Genomic DNA, 20,393 nt, shown 5'->3' with positions numbered 1-20,393 from the left:
TCCAGTCCAACTGGCAATATTTTGCCTCAGCGTGTGCCATCTTCTTGTCGCCACAAGGGGGCACCAGACAACCGCTCTTCAGTCAGACACAAAAAAAAAAAGGAACAATGCACTTTTTCATCCTCACACATGCTCTGCTCTTATTGGGTAATAAACTACTTCTAAAAGGTCATGGACGAGCATACAAAAGACATTTCGGAATATACAGTCGAGGATTAATTTCAGTCAAACCCAACAATTCCACATGCGCCATCATAAGAAATGCACAGCCGAAGGAAAAGCTGCGGCCCGATCACTGTGGTCTTGTGAGATCTTAACGTGACAGATGTTTTGTCCATTTACATGAATAAATACTGTGTTTTCCCACCTATCACAGTACTACAAAATATTCTCTAAGACAAACACCAAAGTGTGTGACCAGCGCCTCGGATGCTTCGGATCCTATTTACAGAAGAGATGTAAAAATGTCCTACAATTTACTTTTTCAGAAAATAGTATCTGCATCCGCCGGGATGTTTTAAAAGTGATTTGTATCCCCCCTATTTTTAATACAGTTACGTACCGAGAATAAAAACATGAACTTACAGTTTTACAAACAGCAAGGCACACAAAACACAAATAAACAGAACGTCAGGTTCGATGCTATTTCTTGATGGAAATATACACATCATCTCATCTCCGGGAAACACGAGTTAAAAAGAATACAAATGGGAAGAACCTGCCATTTTCTTTGCTGAATAAATGAACCAACATGACTTTCCTTTAAGTTTGTGACTCAGATTTCTGCTCATAGTGTAATGATGATGAAAAACAACATGATAAACTGTCAAATGCATCAAACTGATTATCAGGTGTAACTCAGATTTGCGGCCGCAGCCAGAAACACTCATTACTCACATTACATCCAGACACTTGCAGTTGGCAGTACCTCAGTAGTTTCCCATGAGCGAGTCGGTGAACTCCTGCCCAGCATGCCTTTTGTTTTGCACACATTTGGGGCCAATCAATGCTTTAATCAAAGGCAGCAGGAACCAATCAGGCTGAATGGTCGGGGGGGGGGGAGGAGCTGGACCCGAGCCCACAGGAGAGTTGGAAAGCAGCAGGAACCCAGAACATGACGAGCAAAATAGTTTGTACCCATCAACCGAACCTCGCTGCTGTTTGTCTTATGAAAAACAGTGAATTATGTGAAAAGTGAATTTTCATTTGAATACCGTACAACTGACAGTGTTTTTTTAAACAACGGCCAAAACACCATATAAATAACCTCGGACACTCCTCTCAGTGTAAACTCCTCTCAGTGCTTCAGAAACTGAAATAAAAATAAAAAAACTGATAGATGGTTTACTTTACAGATCATATACATACACAGGGTGAAATGAAATACACTGGAAGCAGCATTTATTTAACCCGCCCGATTTTATACTCATGGGTAAATGGAGCTACCGGTGTGCTTCTGTGGACAAACCGCCCGCGTCATGGTCCGATTTTGACATCAGTGTCCTCGTGTCGTCTCATCCTCGTTGGCAAGTAAACATGAACTAAAGTTTCTCATAGAGTTCATATATATATATTACCTATAGTATATACAATTTTAAAATGGTACAATGTGTTTTTTTTCCTTCAAAAGAGCAAAGCGTAGGAACACTCTGGAATCAAACCCCCAGTCTGGAATGTTGAAACATGATTTCCTGTTTGTTTTCCCTCTTTTTTCTGGTGATGCCGTTAAAAGTCACAGTGATTTCACTTGGCAGCACATAAAACAAGTCAAAGCTGCGACGGAAAAGAAAACCAGCCCAGACCCTCCTTATTCCCAGTGTGTTTCCAACATTGAAGGCTAACACAGTTTACAGACGGCAAACAGAAAGAAACAAACACGACTCCGGAGACAGATGGTGGAAATAAACCTTGAAGTGAAATTTTCAAACCGGAGCTGCAGAAAACCGTTATTTTTTTCTGTCCTTTCAATTAACTTTTTTCGTCGTTAATTTTTCCAATATCGCGTTCGGAAAAGGCGACTGGATTCCAGAGTGTTCCCCAGCGTGCTCCTGCCCGTGGCCCCCCAGTCGTGGACAATAGCTTAGTCTATGATCAAAGGTTCTGCATAGCACACTGTACACAGTACGTTGTTATTGGGCCGAGCTAAAGATGGTGTTGTTCTCCGACGCTCGGCCGAAAGCTAGAGAACGTTTTCAAAGAGGTGCATTGATCTCATGATGTTTTCATCCTGCAGACAGACGGACAGAGAGAGAGAGAGAGGGAGAGAAAGATAAACAATGTAATGAGAAGTGTGCCAGCAGCGGTGGGAGCAGACGTGTCGGGGGGCGGGGGGGGGGGCATCCAGCTTACATTTTGGCAGCAGTCGATGAACTCGTCTATGGTTACCACTCCGTCTTTATTCTTATCCATCTTCTGTTGTCGGTGAGAGAGAGAGAGAGAGAGAGAGAGAGAGAGATGAAAAGCGAGTTAAGTTCTGCTAAAGCCTCTTCACTGTGACAGCCATGTTGTCTGTGTTGTCTGTGTTGTCTGTGCTGCTGCCGGCGCCGCACTTGCCTGAAAGAAAACTTCCACGTGCTGACGAGGCGTCTCCTCCCTGAGGGCGGGGTACGTGCATTTCCCCATCATGTCGTAGATGGCCTTCATGATGTCCAGCATTTCCTGTGTAAAGCACAGAGGAGAGGGGGGGGGGGGGGGGGGGGGGGGGGGGGGGGTCAGTGCATGCACATGACACAGGAAACTCACCCACCGCTCACCCACCGCTCACCAAGATCATTTTAGTTTTACGGTTCTTGGTTCAGGATCTATTTCTGTGGAGTTTGGGGCTTTTAAGGATAATTGGAGACTCTGAATTGACCGTAGGTGTGAATGGTTGTTTGTGTCTATATGTTGTAACCAGCCCCACCCCCCCCCCCAGCCCTCAAGAGGATAAACTGTAAAGATAATGGACAGATGGATGTGGTGAGGTTTTTATAGTATCCCTGTGTTCCCGGCTTTGGCTGCAATTACAGTGGAGTGAATGGAATCTCACATGTGTTCAAATGAAGAGAAACAATGGTCCACGCGGTGGTTCTCTAAAAGGGGGAGGGGCCACTACAGGGTGGGATGCGGGAAAAATATGAAGTGAAACCAAGATTTCTGACGCCGCTGCACTGACCTTTATGTCAATCAAATTCAACTTGGATCATTTTTATTACGTCACTCCCCGTCACTGCGAACGATAAAATATTTACAACGAGTTTGTGGATGTGGCTCCTTCATTTTTAAAATGTAATTTTTAAAAATATCTGCTACCGTGGATACAACAATTTGTTGGTCAGACCATCGCTTTAGTCCAGACTGAAATATCCCAACAGTCATTGGATGGATCGCCATGACAACGCATGACATTAAGGCTGATTCTACCTACACCATAGACTGTATGTAAAAATGGACGACACATCTCCTCTTCCTATCTAGAAATGAAGCCAAAGTATCCAAGATACAAACAAGGGATTAATAAACTATGCTGCGGCCAGCCACCAGGTGGTGATAGAGACGCTGCTGACCAATCCGTCTTTACATACATGATCTCTACACTATCACGATGACAATAAAGACGGGAAAAGAAAATAAGATGGAGAACAGGACATTCATTCCACTTAATGAATGAAAATGTAATTAAGAATCATCAATAATAATAAAATATACAGTTTATTGTCATGTCTGGAGAAATAAACAAAATAAAATTTGATTGATGGATTGATTGATTGTTAAAATATCCATTTTCCCATGGGATGAAGGCAGAAATCTCAAACAGGCATCTGATACAAACCACCAGAGTGAACTCTAATTGCAAAGCTGGCTGAAGCCTCTTATGAAAAACACCTTCTTAATCACGCCTGCATAATGGAGCCACCTCTTATCAGCGTGTGAAGAGACGAACCTCTTTGGTGATATATCCGTCTTTGTTGATATCGTACAGGTTGAAAGCCCAGTTGAGCTTTTCCTGGACGGTGCCTCGCAAAAGGATAGAGAGGCCCATGACGAAATCCTGCAGCGACGGGTGAAATACACACATTTGTAAAAGTAGCCTTTTGCAGATAAAATAAAATCACAGAGTCACAACAATATGCGGAATCCCATGTGATTTCATACATTTTTACAAGTATTCATAAGAGCCAAATGATGAAACAGCAAGAGAGCAGACGCTGTAAATTAGAATAACTCATTATTCACATTATTAGCCGTCTCGTAATGTCGCGTTTTCCTTCGGGGGGGGGGATCCTCGGTACTTTTGAACAGACATTAGTTAGTGAAGCTCTGGTTTGGAGTAACGACAGGTTTTCTGTTCGTATAAGCAAATGCTTGCCCCTCATGAATATTCATCACGTGTTGACGGCTTCTCAAGTCGACGCGCTCGGGTTGAATTAAAGGGATTGTGGTGAGCAGGTTATGTAATGAGGCGGTGGAATGCATTAAGGGGCCTGAGGTGACCTCTCTTGAAATTGCTGAAATGTCCAACAAGAGAGTGAAGTTAGTTCGAAGTAAGTTAAAAGTTATGTGACAAAGAATTTTCAGCTCTCTTGATCATTGTGACCCTTTACTGTAGAAACTTTGGAGAAAATGAAAGGGAAAATCAGCTAAACTTTCATTATATATTATTGTAGACATTTTAAGATGGTACAGTGTTACAGAGGATATTATTAAAAACTATTATCGCTTGGTTCTGTAACTGTTATTTAATGTGATACTACCATAATGTTGCATATCTTTTAGAAGATGTGTCCAAATCGCACCAAATTCGACACCGCAATTCCTTGAAGCGCCAACAAAACACACACTAAAGGTGAAGCCGATCAGATGAAGGGTTCTGGAGATATGCGTTCCACATACAGACAGAGTAGATAGACTCACCTCAAAACTAACAGAGCCGTTGTGATCCGTGTCAAATGCATTGAACAGGAAATGTGCGTACGTGGAGGCGTCTATGAGGGAGAACAAACACACACAAGTCAAGTTCAGAAAAAATCTACCACAACGCTGACGTTACACCTCCACAGCTGCAAGGACAATTTTTGTAGCTTTTTCTAAAAAAAAACATCCTCAGATCATTTTTTTCCCGGTGTGCCGAGCCATTACATGCACTGGTCTGCCTGAACCTCTTTCCCCAACAGATATATCAAAGCCTCCCACTGTTTTCTGTCCGGCTCCTCGGGTGGAATCTTTGCATAGTGATGAGAACCAACAGCGAGCGAAAACCCTTGGCGTCATAGATAAACGCCGCTTTCTTCCACCGCGTCTCCCACTGTCCCTGCGTTTCCTTTGATGGAACTTTAACTCTTAAGTACTTCGGCACTTGATGGGAGAGAGTGCGTGTGTGTCGGTCCGGCACACAGAGGAGATAAGAGGCAGCTGAACGAGGCCGGCGACACGAGCGGGAAGAAAAGAAAAAGACGGGCAACAAACCTCCTTGTGGGAAGAACTGCGAGTAGATGTCCTTGAACGTGTCTTCGTTGACGACTCCGCTGGGGCACTCCTGCAAGACAGAGCAGAATCACACAGGTCATCAGCGTCCGTGTTCGCGCCTCCCTCAAGTCTTTGCATCGAATCGGAGTTTAAGATGTGCCAATCACACTCCGATAAACAACTTACACAAGTGGAACTGAAACTTGTGCACAGACTTTACTGAAAAGTCGGATTTCAGTGTAGATGGAGAGATATTGAGGCCCTTAGCTAAAATGTTAAATCGTTAAATTCGTATATTCTTGAATTTTGAAGTAAATATTCAGGTCCAGAGGAAAAAATGTCACTCGAGACATTACGTTTGTTCCCAGGATAAATTCGGAGACGTCAGTATTTGTATCTGTAACTGAATCAAGCTCGGTTTGGTTTTTATTAAAACTGCCTGGACGGATATCGTGTCCACAGCCAGTGAAAGTCACCCACTTGTGGTTGCCTGGCAGCACCGAGTGGAAATGACTAAGACGCTCTTATGCAACACTTGCTTTGTGTCCTTTCAGGGAAAAGTGCCGTCCACAGACAGGGTGGACGACCTTGCTCAGACCGGCGTGGTGGTGAAGGCAGGTCGTCGTGCGGGGTTGAGTTTCTGTGTCTTTGCGAGGCTACAGCCGTGATACTGAATCTAGCAGGAGAAGGGAAACGCTCCACTAGTTTAGACGATTCCTGGACCAGAAGGTGTTTCCTGGCTGATCAGAACCGGAGCTGAAGGTGTGAGAAAACAAAGATGAAACCTTGTTGTCTTGCTTCAAACGGGCGCCTTATGTTTCCTGCTAAGAGGAAGCACGAGTCCCCCGGCGCTTCTGTTGTCTCGCACACACACACCCGCACCCGCACATATTGTCGGGTGAGCTGAGGTCGGGAAAATAAGTGATTAGACGAAGTTTGAAAGTTTTCTTCATAATTAATCACGGATATAAGTGATGCAGCAAGAAGAAAACTCTCCTCCTGAGCTGACGATTCTGGCTTGAACTATGCAATCTGTTTGAAATTCCTGATTTGAACATTTTGTGGTATATTGCTTTGAAAGGGTTTCGTTCACCACTGTCATGTCTGTATATCAAATATGAAGCTCCTGCTTTTCTTTCTCAATTCAAAAAAAAAATATCTAACTTTCAACTGAAAAAGCTATAACTCATAAAAACAGAGCAGATCTTTATTTAGTTTATTATATAAATTAACGAGATAATTTCCCTTAAAAAAAAAATCCAGTCCGTTTTCCTGAATTAACGACTTAATTATCATTAATTCAGAAAAACAGCGCCTTTCTCAAGTCAATGCAATACTCTTCTGTATAAACCAGTGCAACACACTCGTGCCATTCTTTCTGCAACGGGAATTTAATGTTTTTCAGAAAGTTTGTCCAAACACTGTTGCAGAAGTTCCCCTGAATGCTTTGCACTTTGCTTTCACCTTCTGTGCAGTTCATCTCAAACCAGCATCACCAGCTTGAAGTGCGGAGTCATTTTCTTACCACAGGATGAATCTCTAACCAACAGTCTGCCTCACTTTATTATTAGTTTTTTTTAATCACCATAATGAAAGCAATACACAGTACTAATTCTGCAGTACAGTGTTGTTTTAATGCATGAGAGGGTGTAGTTACACATTAACACTTTAAAGGTGGAATTAATTGACATTTCTGCAATAAAATTAAATAAACCAGGAGTTTTTGGTGATGTCATATTTTTCCTATTTAATAAAATGACTATGAAGTCAGAAAGTGACTCATAGTAACTTTTGCAACCAATAGAATTAAAGACTAGAGACAATAGAGATCAACCAATCCTTTTTCCTTACAAAGTATAAATGATGAAGACGTGATGAAACAGTATTATTATAATATTAACAAATCAGCATTGCCAGATTGGGGAACACAATACTAGAGCATGTGCAGGCTGCTTATTGCTCCTCTGACGCTTTTCATTTTAAGCATCCTCACATTTGCTAATTAGACTCATCTTGCATCCTATCACCCGGTAATTGGGGAAAAAACACAAGCTTCAGCCGAGTCTGATGGAAATGTCCCAAGGTTCCATTGTCTATAATTATTGAAATTTGCAACACAATTCTCATTTGTTTAATCTGTTCAGGGATGTTTGAATATTACACATTTTAAGGGGGGGGATTATGTGCTGGATTTAGGGCAGCGACTCCTTTGCTGAATGATAAACTAAGCAAATCACGTCCCGCCTGAAGCTTTGCATTCATCAAACAGAGAGGAAGAACTTTCAAATGTGATATTCCAGCAGACAGTGCAGAGATGTCAGCACTGGGAGGAAATATCAAATTATTTCCCTGCTCAAAGTATAAAGTTTTATCCGCAGCATCTTTGTACATTTGAAACACACCATTTTTTTTTTTTTTTTTGTTCAGCAGAGCTTCTGTTAATCAGCAGTCGACCTTTTGTTAAAGCAGTGCCAGGAAACGTCGTGTAACGAAGCACGGGAAATGAGGAGAGAGATCATTTCTCTTCACCTGTGAAGTCAGTGCACGCCTGCCTGTGTGTGTGTGTGTGTGTGTGTGTGTGTGTGTGTGTGTGTGTGTGTGTGTGTCTAAACACAGATGGGCAATTACAGCTGTCAACCCTAATAACCGACTGATGAAGTGGGACAGCGATAAACCAATGGCTTTGTTCCAAGCGCTCTTCTAACCTCGTTAAGTCATCCTCACAAATTTGAAGGAAAAATTAAAGGGCAGTAAAAATGTTGGTGATTGTTGAAGCAGGCCTCACACCGACGGCACAATTCATCTAATTGTAGTTTATCTCCTCTTGTCAGCCTCATGGTGACATCGGCGCCCGAGGCGGTTTTTCAATTGAGAGTAAGGCCACCGTATAAAACACAGTTTGCACTCACTTGATTCACGTCTGACAGTCGCACCGGGGTAAAGGAAAAGCTGGAAATCAGGACCCCAGTCACACTCTGTTCTTTAATATCCAGCTTTTGGGAAATATGTTTTGTCGTCTGCATCAGTGAAGCGCAGATAAATGAATAAAATCTCATCAAGGACATACAATCCTTTAAATTCCACATTTTGATTTTAAAGACTTTAACCAGGCACCTTGGAAAACATGGAGACTGCTGGAGTTTGTGCGGATCTCATTCTTAAGACTGTTTATAAAGATGGACAACATCAAAAGTGAAGCCAAAGTGTCACGATCACCCCCTGGTGGCTGGCTGCATAATAGGTCATAAATCCCGACTCCTCCGTGTTAGTGGAAGGGACGTGGGTGAAACTAAAAAGTGAAAGCACACGTCAGAGCGCTCATTTGTCGGGCAAGTTTGGTTTTAATTAGTCGTTGTTTTGAATCTATACATGTATTTATACACTCCTAAATGAAGACTAAAAATCAAGTGGAATAATATAAGGTATCGATATAAGGTAATATACAAATGAAGCTGCACTCGTCCACTTTTTGCACATTATTCAGTGGTAGTCTCATCGCGAGGGGTCAGAAAATATATATTTGTATTCATTTGATATGCTTTTAATATTAGCTCAGCCATTAGAATAAAAATCACACATACAATCTGTGAAATGCAAAACCAGTCGGACGTGAAATTTCTTCATGAGACTTCACGAGGCGCTGCAGCAATAAGCAGAGCTGGGGTGGGGGTGGTGGTGGGGGGGGGGGGGGGGGGGGGGTTGAAATGAACCTGCGAGCAGAGGCATCACCACTGATAGAAAGAGTGTGAGATCTTAATCTTCCGGCCCGAAGCGATGCCCCGCACTGTGAACTGTGAAAGCCCAGCAGATTACGCCAGACAGGAAGATATTACCGTGTTATTTCCTGTAGTCGAGGGTCAAGGATTTTATGAAACACTAGGTCCTCTCATACCTTTGGTCTGACCTTTGCTCTAATACCACCTGAAGAGCAACACCCGGAGGCGGAGGTCTTGTTCTGGATATATTGCGGATCTGAGACCAAGCTCCGCCTGCGCTACAAGGAAAGGACTCGTAAACTTTGTTGTCAAGACACACAACCTCGGCCTGCCGCCTGCGTTCCAGCCATTTGATTTGAATAGAAAACCTTGGACGTGAAGGACGAAGGAGCAGGTTTCTCATCATGGGACCGATGCCAGCTTCAATTAGTCTGGCTGGCCTTAAAAGCCTGTCTTTATTTCCGTCTGTGTCACTGGGTTGGGCCGAGGCAGAGATGAGCCGTCTGACCCTGGCTGCACTACGGACGTCTGATGGACAAAAGCCTTTTTAGTAGCTGCAACTTAAGAGCCGTGACTCTTTCTTTGTCCAATCTGGACTTCTGGCTCTTCAGCGTCCGTCTTATTACACAGAAGAGATAAGTAACGTTGAATTGAACCAAAGTTTCGTACAATTCATCCTGAGGAGAACTCGGAACGCCTGCAGCATACTTCATTGGACGGCAAACGCATCTGCTCGACACAGCTCCCGGCTACATTGCAGAATTGCTCCTCCGCTATGAGCCTGGATGCAGCTCTGCTCAGTCCTGAGTCTGGTTTCAAGCCTCGACGGAGGACCTGACGCTTGCAGAATCATTGACATCTTTTAAATCCCCTCTCAACCCTCAACGAAATCCTTTTACTAATTCTAGCACGCAGTGTTATTGTAAGCATGTCCTTGCTTTTTTCCCTCCTCAAGGATGTTTTGTCCTCTTGTTTGTTAGTTGGCGGGATTACACAAAAACTATTCCACAGATTTTGAAATAATGCCTTAAATATATTTAAGGAGGATCCAGGAACTTTTTCCCCCTCTGATTTTATCATTTAATTAAAAATACGGTGGCATGAGGGGATGGGACTGTTGGGCCTTGGTGGAGGTACGCACTCTACTGAGATTATTATTATTCAGCATTTATCTTAATTGTTAGGTTTTATGATTTCCTATTTATTCACTCTCATATATCCTTTGTATCTGAATTGCTTGTTCTACCCTTTTTCAAACCTGGAAAGCACTTGTGCAAATTAGGTCTATTACAATTATTATTGAGATATTTCATTGGATAAGTTAACAGTTTGACCTGCTGGCGGCGCTACAGTCATTAGGCTTCATCCTCTCAGGACCATGAACGTCTAAGTCGGAAGTTTCCTGTAAATCCATCCTGTAGTTGTTGAGTAGTTGCGGCTGCACCAAAGTGATGAAGATCCCCAGAGCTGCACGTGCATGTGGCTAAAAATAAAATCCCAAATCTCTACTGTACAAAAAAAATAAAATGGTAGCATGTATATAAACATGTGAACTAACCACTCCCTCATCGTTACACGGAGACAGGCAAAGTGTGGGGCAGGAATTAAAGGCCTCATTAGCGCACCTCTTACCTCTTCATCTCAAGTGGACGCAGCCTAATGGGCAGGCTTTGCAGGGACGTGGGTGGAGCACAGTGCGGGCTCAACAGGAAACTGAGGCCTCTTGGGAGTTTCCCTATCACAGGACTCTCGCCGCGCTCTTCTCTCTCTTCCATCGACAGGCGATTTGGGTTGAGTTAATTCTGGGTCAGCTCATTACGGCCGGGGCGACGACGGAGCGAGGTGATTTTCTCGGGGAGCGTGAAACCGATCGCTCGTCACTTATCTTCCTGGATCGGTCCGGGGTGCCCGTACGACCTAATTACCCCCGGCACAGTGAACAATGTACAGGAATCCCTGTTTTGCTGAGGTGAGCGCGATTCGCCTTGATAAGATTTATTTTTGCGCAAGATGCAGACGACTCAGCAAAACAACATTTTATCTTAATGCCACACGAGCAGAGTGGAAGCGGAATAGCAATGAGAGCTCGAGGGGAAGGGGAGTTGTTTGAGGAGGCGCCAGTGGGCACACCCCTGCTGTAAAGGAATAAATCAAATCAAATCAAAGCCAAACAAGATTTATTTTATGTCCAAGAGGGAGAGAGGTGTCCAGCGGAGAACAACACCCACAGGAGGTGTACATTATAAATGGTGCCCGAGGCCGTGTGTGTCACTTACGTTCTTGAAGCCGCGGTAAAGGATCTGCAGCTCCTTGCGGGAGAAACGGGTCTGGGCTTCGAGCTGCTCCAGGCCCTCGGGGCGATGGCGGACTGCGGATAGTTCAAGCTCATCTTCAACGCTGTCTGGAGAAGAGGAGGAGGAGGAGGAAGGTCAGGTGTGAGCAGATGCTTCAAGTTGAAATAGAAAATCAGCATTTTTTTTTTTTTTTAAAGGCTGGAATTAGAGACATCCCATTAGCCCTGCAGGTATCACAGAGAGATGAGTAAAACAAACAACTCGATTCAAAATCCTTCTATTTGCATATGTCACCACACAAAACCCAACAAAAGTCAGAATGGCCCCTTCCTCTAAACACCAAATACAACATTTAGTGTTTCTGAGACCCCAGACATCGAGCCTGGTCTTGACGGAGGGCAGCTGAACGCTGGGTGACCCCGTAGTGCAGAGTTACACCTGTCGACACTGGGCCTCTCATGTACCTGAAATGTGACACAGCGTTTAAATGCCTCATTAGCACCAAAGGGTGTTATTGTGGCCCACAGCCAAGAGATCATAATTCACCTGCTGCTGTGGAGCTAATGCTTTCTGCAAAATGACAAAAGAAATAGGAATAACCCATCATTTCACATTTTCAGAAAACAAAAAGAAGAGCTAAGAGGATTTCTAAAATTGATTTTCAGCTCGTGCATGTGTGACTAAATCCTACATTGAGTGTCCTCCCCCCGGTGCCAGGAAATGCAACAGAAAGTAAAAGCATCTTAAATAAGAACCAAAGTCATCACCACTTGCTTTCATTACTGGACGACAGCTTTTTGGTCGTGGACCATGGAAAGAGCCTCATGAGTCGAGCTCGCACGCCGCCCTTGTGGACAATCTGAGGGTAACCTGGGAAATACAGCATTAGGTCTTACCCAGACAACTAAGTCAAGCCTCAGTGCATTCTGGGGGAAAAAATCATGCAAGTGGGGAGGGTTTATTAAATATAGACATGAGGCTACAGCTCGTGGTTTGTTCTTCAGGACAACAACTTGGGCTGCGAGTTAAAATCTGCATCAGGCAGCAGGAGATGAAATATGCAGAATTAAAAGCAACATAACTTAGAAGTTAAAGTATTAAGTAACCTGAATGCAACCAAATATATATAGAACTTGTACTTCTGAAATATATATATATATAAATTTTTGGTAACATTTAAACATAAATGCATTATTAAGTCTGTAAAATAAAAATGTTCATATCGGCACATATCTGCAAACATAAATGCTGATACTAATGTGTCTGTCAGTATTATTGACCAACTGTCAGTAACCATGTCACCATCAGTCATGTAAAAGTAGTGCAGCGGGTTACATGACTTATTAACAAGTCTCCCCCTGCACGTGCGAGGTCATCAGTGTCAAAGACGGGCTCTGAATACGATACGGCGCCTGTGACCTCACCTCAGGATGTAATTTAACATCTCATCAGGTGTCATACTCTTCTGAACGCATCGTCACACTAAAGCGTGTCCCGCCCCTGTAATAAAGGTGGCCCCAATCAGAGGTTAGAATAGATGACCACATCACAGGAATCCACTCTTATGGTATATACTGTATGTAGCACAGCCGTTTGGGGTATGTGAGCTTTTAACTGAAGCAGTTCGCAGGCTCGCCTCGGAGCACGCGAGACCACTTCCCCTCTCGCTCCCGGCTATTCTAAAAAATTCAGTGTGAGGTTTGACGGCGGCGGCCGGCGTTCAGAACGAGCCCCCGAGTGCTAGAAACCATTTGTCAATCAAACCAGCACTAATTCCGAGGCCACGGCTGCAGGTAAAAATATTAGCAGAGAAAGGTCTCACGCCATTTTTCTGAAGAGGAAACCCAACGTCGAAAACGGCCTCAGTAAACCTGGGCTGTAAAGGAAAACGAGTGGCAACAATTACATCATTGAATAGAGAAGCTGTGAAAAGTGCCTCGTTTATCTGCAGCTCGGCCCGGCATCGTTAGGGAGGTCCAGCAGAAAAACTGTCTGCGAGCGGGAGAATAGCCCAGTGTGAGACGACTGAGCAGGAGAAAAACGATCCCTGGAAGTGCATTGAGAGAGAAGATGGAGTTCACGCAGCGGGGCAAGTAACGAGGCTGCGAAAGGAAAACACACACGCCAGCACAGCGAGCTCTTGAGCAGGGACACAAATTCACTGCCTTGTTCACATCTTAGTTCAGCATGTTGGGAGGCAAAGAATTGCGGACGTGAAAATGATTGGTGTTTTGTTATTTAGATTATCAATATCTGTACCGAATTCTGGCAACATATCAACTGTTGAATACTCTGTCATTGTTTCTTTAGAAGGTTTTTTGATCATAAGCTGGGTCTCAATCCAGGGGCTGCATCCTTCAGAGGCTGCGTTTGAAGAGTGACGGCAAAACTAGACTAAACTGTGACTGACGAATGCGTTTCTCCATCCCCGAGAAACGAAGGCTCCAGCCTATCCCAGAATTCATTGCGCTTCGGTGATAAATCGCTTTTCAAAGAGGTAATGGTAATGAGGCCGACACCTGATTGGCTGAGACCTTGTATCAGCAGGAGCTCAATACCGTGGCTCCATCCCTCAATCGCTACTGGCTCCAAATGACGTCATCGGCTCAAGATGGCAGCGGGGGCATCTGGGATAATTTGGCTTCATTTAGAGATAATTAGAGTCTTGGGATAATTTTACAGTCTCTGGTTTTGAACAGACGTTAATTAATGTGAAACTTTGCTCAGTTTAAGGCTGAAGGCAGCTTCACCATACTTGGCCCAAAGCAGGATTTCTTGTTTCACAGTCTTGCCAAATATTGTTTTTGCAGCAAGCTGGCAAAGACCCCTGACAGAGAAAGTTTTAAAGTCAACATCTGCTGTGGGCCAAGCTTTTTCTTTCTTTTACCCCCAATCCCAGTGTCTGGGGTTAAATTCTGCACAGACAAAGAGCAGATGGTTGAAAGCTCTTGGCTTAAAACCGGCACCGTGGACACAATGACAACTATGGTGCAGAGAGAAAATCCTGAGCTATAAAAGACACTCATATAATGACACAATAACCTAACAATTCATTTATAATAAAAAAAGAATCTGTGCAATATAAGCGGTTAAGTGCAATCCAAATCACTGTACATATTCTGACACATAATATATTTCTTTACACTGTACATACCGGTTTAATTACATTTATATTTTTTTCGATATATTGTTGCATCTTTCTATTTCTTTATATTCCTTCACCCAAGTACTGCATGCTGCTTATGGGATGTCTTTCTGCTGCTGTGACATTGCAAATGTCCCCATTGCGGGACTAATAAAGGACTTCTTCAAAAACTTGAGGGTGAAGAGGTTCAGCGAAGCTCTCATCTTTTGTCGTCACCGGCCAGACACACACACACACACCCTCCTGAAGAAGTGCCCTCGCTCAGGTTAATATGACAGATGCTGCTTTTGTTACCGAGCTTTATTAGTCCTGACAGCAGGCTGGCGTTATTTGGAAGTGTTACTGTACGACAGAGACATGCTTCCCAGCTCAAGGGCAGCGCGGTGAGCTGCGGTGCCTCATTCAGCACGTGAGCGACGAGTTCGGGACGCGGCGCGGACTCTGATTGAGAGACAAACCGCCGCCGTCGCTGATCGGAAACACGGCCGTCGGTTAAAAGCGAAAGCATCGTGGGGGGGGGGGGGCGATACAAATCTGATCTCTCAAATGGAATCAAGAAGAATGAGTGACACGGTGCTTAATCAAGCAGGAAAAGAGCAGGCAGTCACGCCTGTCTGATTAATGTTTGCCCTTTCAGTTCATTGACAAAATCGATATGATGCTGGAGCGTGTGTGTGTGTGTGTGTGTGTGTGTGTGTGTGTGTGTGTGCGTGTGTGTGTGTGTGTGTGTGTGTGTGCCCCCCCCCTTCCCCTGCACCCTGTGCCACAAGGATCACTGTTTTGCTGGTGTTGCATCACTTGTATGTGAGTTATTAAAAACCCTACATGGGTGTTGTTGTCCTGAAGAATCAAAGCAAGAGGGTTCTGTAAACACGTTACTGATTCAGTCATCACGTGCACACGCACACACGCACACACACACACACACACACAAACATCGCCATGCCATACTTTTGCCTTCTTCGAAAACAGCTCGTGGAGTGACTGACAACAATGGCAGGTTGAAGCCGGAGGAACAGCTCATCAGAAATGTAATTCCTCGCCACACAGAGCCACGTTTGCCCTGCAGCCTTACAAGAGAATGAAATTGAACGGCCCTGTGAAGGTTGTAAACAAAGACAAACACCTCAGCAAAATATAATTACCAAGGGACAAGGTGCCACTTGTAGGCTCTCACAATAAAGCGCTCGACTGCACGGTGGCGTCCTTTAACAATGAGCTCACAGAGCCGAACACTGTGAATGTGAGAAGATAAACCCTCCCGAAAAAATGAGTCTGGACTGATCAATCACGGCTGAACTGCTAAATATCCTCAGGGTTTGGGACTCGGGAGCCATTTATCTCAAAGGTAAAGTCAAGCCAGAGGGGTAAAAAAAAACCTCTCTAGCCCCGAATCAATTGGATCCATGAACTGAAGAAAGTGGTTAATAAATATTTGATGAATCCGTTACGTGCCCAAACTACAATGTCTTCAGTTACATGCGGATGGCTGTGTAAAAAAAGAAGAAAATCAATAAATCTCAGGTCAATTCTTGTGCCGAAGCGCACGGTTTGATGAACGGCGCCGCCGAGCTCGCCGCTTCTTTGTTGTGTTGCGGGGGTGTATGTACAGAAAGTGTTGACGGCCCCGGGGACCACACGGGATCTGTGGATTTAATAGGCTATGAGTACCAAAGCCCCGTACTTCAAATGAGAATTATTAAAAACAGATTTATGACGGCGGAGCGTCTGAGTTTAATCTTTGTGAAATTGACTGAGATCATTTCTGATTCCAGGCTTTGATATGAGCCACTGGATTCGAGCTGTTAGAAGCACAGTGTTATTCTGTCTCCATCTCATGTGCTAATGTGTGTGTTTCTGTGTGTGTGTGTGTCTGAGATGAGGTCTTGACTTTTCAGCGCCTCTCTGACCCCGAGGAGGCGGGGCTCGCTAAACTAGGCCACGACTCCAGCGGCGCACAACTTATCTTACCTTACAGTCGCCGTGGTAGTGTTACGGGCGGCGGCACCCAGCGTGTGAGCGCGCACAGCTTCCTACGCTGGTCTAAAGATCTTCAGCCCCAATTAGCTCTGTGTCACATTTCGTGTAATTGACTTGAGTGTCAGTGAACTTGATGCTTAGAATAGAAAGGTCTTTTTCCAAAGAGGTAACAGGAAAACCCCTTTACATAATAAAATACACATTGTTGAAAACATTGCACAAGCTTCCTCCCATCATTCTGCAAATTCCCACTCCACAAGTGACACCGATACCCAGAAAGACCCACTAACACACTTATTTTTCTCTCTCTCTCACTCAGTGCTGCTACTGTGTTTCACCACTGGTGTGACCGAAGTGATCCCGACACTAAAGATTCAAACCCTCAGTTTGGGAGGATGCGATGAAGAGTCCACAGCCATGCTTCACTGTGAGGCTGTATTTACACATAGAGGTGCTCTGTGCAGTGGCGGATCTAAGATTTGTTTCAATCGGGGGGCCATAAAGGGGCCACAATTTACACAGAGGGGAAAATTACACATCCAAGATCTGTGACTAATTCCTTATTTTTTTTTAAAGGTGCACATTAAATATATTGTTTATATGTTACCTTGCTAATGTTTAGCAAGTAAAATGTTGACCTTGTTCAGCACCATAGTTTAGAGTGGCAGCAGGATAACATGTAATTCTTAGCAGAAACTGGGCTTCACATTTAACACTGGAAGCAACATACCTGGAAAATGGACAAGATAAACCATTTGGCTCAAATGCACTTTGAAAATCTTTGAGTGTACAGTACATATACCAACCTATATACGAGCACCCACACAATTAAACTGGAAGACCGATCCAACAGTAAAATTGAGCCTGTTTCAGTTATTTGCGATAGAACCTACAGACCTTTTTTAGACATGAAAGCAAGAGCAGGCGACAACTCATACATCCCACCACCTTCCATCAGTCCTCTCCTCAAAGCTACACACACCCCCCCCCCCCCCAAAAAAACCAGACTTTTCCCTCTTCACTCTGTGACTTGCTGTTTGTCTGCCGGCTGAAGACTATTGGGGCATGAAGAGGATTTCAGCAAATGAGCTTAAAAGTTTCAGAAACAAATTACCAACCCAACTTTTACTTGGCATATTTACTCAGGAACAAAAGACATTTACCAGTTTGATTGTTCCTGGTTCCAGTTTTCCTGGTCTTGTGTTAACTTGACATTTCTGTCACTTTTACGGAAACACTGCTGTTAAAAGTTAGTGTGACACATCCGCACGTGTCAAATAAGTCACCGCTGACCTGATAAGAACGCTTCTCGTTCGCCCATTATTTCCAGCTGATACGTAAAAGCATTCCTCTTTGCCACGGCGTCCCATCAATACCCTCCTGCAACACCATCCCGACTTCAAAACCTTCCAACCTGATCTTATCTCAGCCTGAGCTCTCTCCTAATATAGGCCAGTTTTTCAGCCCGGGCCAAACAAATCAAAACACCCAATCTGTGGGTATCGAGTTCATCAGGAGGCTGCTCCGTGTCTCCTGCTGTCCATGTACGGGCAAAACATGTACACATCCATCAGGTGTGGATGACTAAAGCATGCATTTGGTAGAAATGACCAGAGAGCTACTTGCAGGGAGCTTTGAAGCGGAATCTTAATATTTATTATCACAGGGAGAATCAAATTGGAATTTAAACTCTTGGGTTCATCACTGCTTAAGGCACGTTACAATCAGTGGCCATTTCTGGGACATTTCAAGTTATATGATTGGATTTTATCTGGAAGTGGGCCCCAGCATTTCTCTGCCATCATTCCGCATCTGGATTTGTCTCTTTGGTTCAAAAGAGAAACTGTCCGACCCCATTTGAAACTCCCCCCCCCACTATACCCACGAGTATTTGCCGTAAAAAATGTCTAAATTAAAAAAACTGATTAACAAATTAATTCAACACAGATTTCTGAGTCTCTTTCTGGTTTAACGGGATTGATTTATTGAAGAGTGAACGCTCTAGGGTGGGGGGGGGGGGGGGGGGGGGGGGCTGGGGGATGACGTGTTCAGCGCTCTCACACCAGGTATCAAAGATAGTGGCGGCCATGTGTTAATCTCTTAACACCTTAATCTGTCTCCTGCAGATGTCGACACAGATGGTATCAGGGTAAAATCTCTCAGAACTGCGCCGAAAAGAAACGCAATGTAATATCAGGATTAAACTCATGAATCGATTGTATTGATGAGGAAGAATAAGTTTATACATACCTTAAACTATCAATGAATCTTTTACACAACTATTTTTCCGTGTTTAGGCAGATTTATTATTCCATTAAAAATAATTGATGGCTGTAGAAAAACAGAGCTTGTTTAATTGATTGATATTTATTTAGTGCAAGTCAAGGCCAATGATTTGCCACATGCTATGCCGAGTGGTCAATGCCTCTTTCGCGTTTGGGTTTAAAACCATTTCTCGAAAAGGTCACCTCAGTATTAGCAGCAGTAAACACAAAGAACATTTACAGAAGGTCACATCGTGTCATGTGGTCCGTTACACGAGTGCAAATGCAAAATTCAATCTGAGCCAATCGGGGGAAAGAGCCAGGAGGCAGGAGGCTGCGTTTTAAGCCCGGTATTTATTGTGTCAACGTTCAAACAGCGGATTCACTGCAACACCTCATTCCAGTGTTTGGGCCCCGAGGCCGTGCGTTGTTTTTTCAGCACAAACAGGGACAAATGTGGCAGTTGGCCACTCGCGATTAACTGAAATTACACCCGGAGGGCGGCGAGGACGGCAGACGAGCAGCGTCCGACAGCCTCGGCCCAGTTGTGGATTTTTACCAAACTGACCTGCTCACTGGAAGCGTGGCACTCGTCACCTCCCAGCAAAATACCAACAAAATACCAAGTGCTGCAATGCTGCTGCTTTTTGTATTTATTGCTTCAGTTGAAAATACACCTGTTGAGGCCTCTGGCTCTTGGAAAATTCAAAACATCAGGACAATTAATTGATGTGATGCTTATAGACCTAAAATGCATTTCATATATGGTAAAATATGGCAGTTATAATATATATACCTATTATTTAGGGATTTACGAACGTTTAGTTGATTTTTTTATTCCAAACCTTGATAGTGCAGACTCATTGTTTCCCACAATGCATCATGAAAATAACATTACAACCACTGGTCACTAACCAAACAATAAATACCATAATGCATTGCGCTCGCTGTGCGGTTCATGAATGAGCGGTTGATTTCAGACACAGCCAAGGTAAAATCAGTTCAATGTGAACTTTTAGACTCAATCTAGGTCTTAACTGGAAGGCAATGAGCAAAACTGTGAGCTCAGCATCTTTTACCCCCAAGTTTTCAGTCTGGTTTGTTTACAGGAAGTTTAGACATCCTCACTGTACATGTGGAGTTAAACCCTCCTCCTCCTCCTCCTCCAGAAGTAAACTCCCTGTAGAAATGATATTGAATAAGTGAACTGTGAGGGTGAGTGGAAGTGCAACAGGATACTATGTAAAGTCTGCATATCCAAATTTGCCTGAAAACACAAGATAAATCATCTTCGCAAAGGCCGACTTCTCCTTCCCTGAAGTGCAACAAATTCCCCTTTGTAGCACAGAATATTTTCTAATGCTCCCAAACAAATTACAGCCGACATCCAGAATACCAGCGCTGCCAGCACTGGACTTCTGCAGGTTGCTGTTCAGCTCCGTGCGGGTCTCAGATCTGCACGTCCGAGTCAATATAAGAAAAGTAATTCAAACACGGTCCCCGCTGTGTAATGACAGAGCCTCATTTTATGTCCGACAAATCACGAGGG

At 43.9% G+C, this 20,393-nt stretch overlaps 1 protein-coding gene across 8 annotated transcripts in view; it reads right to left on the bottom strand.

The window, feature by feature from the left end:
• The window catches only part of kcnip4 (Kv channel interacting protein 4), a 140,514-nt gene that overhangs the window by 18,197 nt on the left and 101,924 nt on the right, over positions 1-20,393 (bottom strand). For 6 of the 8 annotated variants that reach the window (XM_034568699.1, XM_034568695.1, XM_034568698.1 and 3 more), the window contains 7 exons: positions 11,438-11,562; positions 5,446-5,515; positions 4,894-4,964; positions 3,923-4,030; positions 2,554-2,658; positions 2,350-2,412; positions 1,708-2,227 (listed from right to left, as the gene is read on the bottom strand). In XM_034568699.1, the coding sequence (XP_034424590.1) occupies positions 2,180-2,227; positions 2,350-2,412; positions 2,554-2,658; positions 3,923-4,030; positions 4,894-4,964; positions 5,446-5,515; positions 11,438-11,562 (590 nt within the window). In that variant the 3' untranslated portion in view covers positions 1,708-2,179. Of the gene's footprint in view, positions 1-1,707; positions 2,228-2,349; positions 2,413-2,553; positions 2,659-3,922; positions 4,031-4,893; positions 4,965-5,445; positions 5,516-11,437; positions 11,563-12,229; positions 12,326-20,393 lie in introns of those variants that run through there. The other 2 variants (XM_034568694.1, XM_034568693.1) reach the window with 2 other exon arrangements.

This window comes from Hippoglossus hippoglossus, chromosome 18 (assembly GCF_009819705.1).
Source record: "Hippoglossus hippoglossus isolate fHipHip1 chromosome 18, fHipHip1.pri, whole genome shotgun sequence".
Taxonomy (NCBI): domain Eukaryota; kingdom Metazoa; phylum Chordata; class Actinopteri; order Pleuronectiformes; family Pleuronectidae; genus Hippoglossus; species Hippoglossus hippoglossus.
This window is presented reverse-complemented; position numbering and strand designations above follow the sequence as displayed.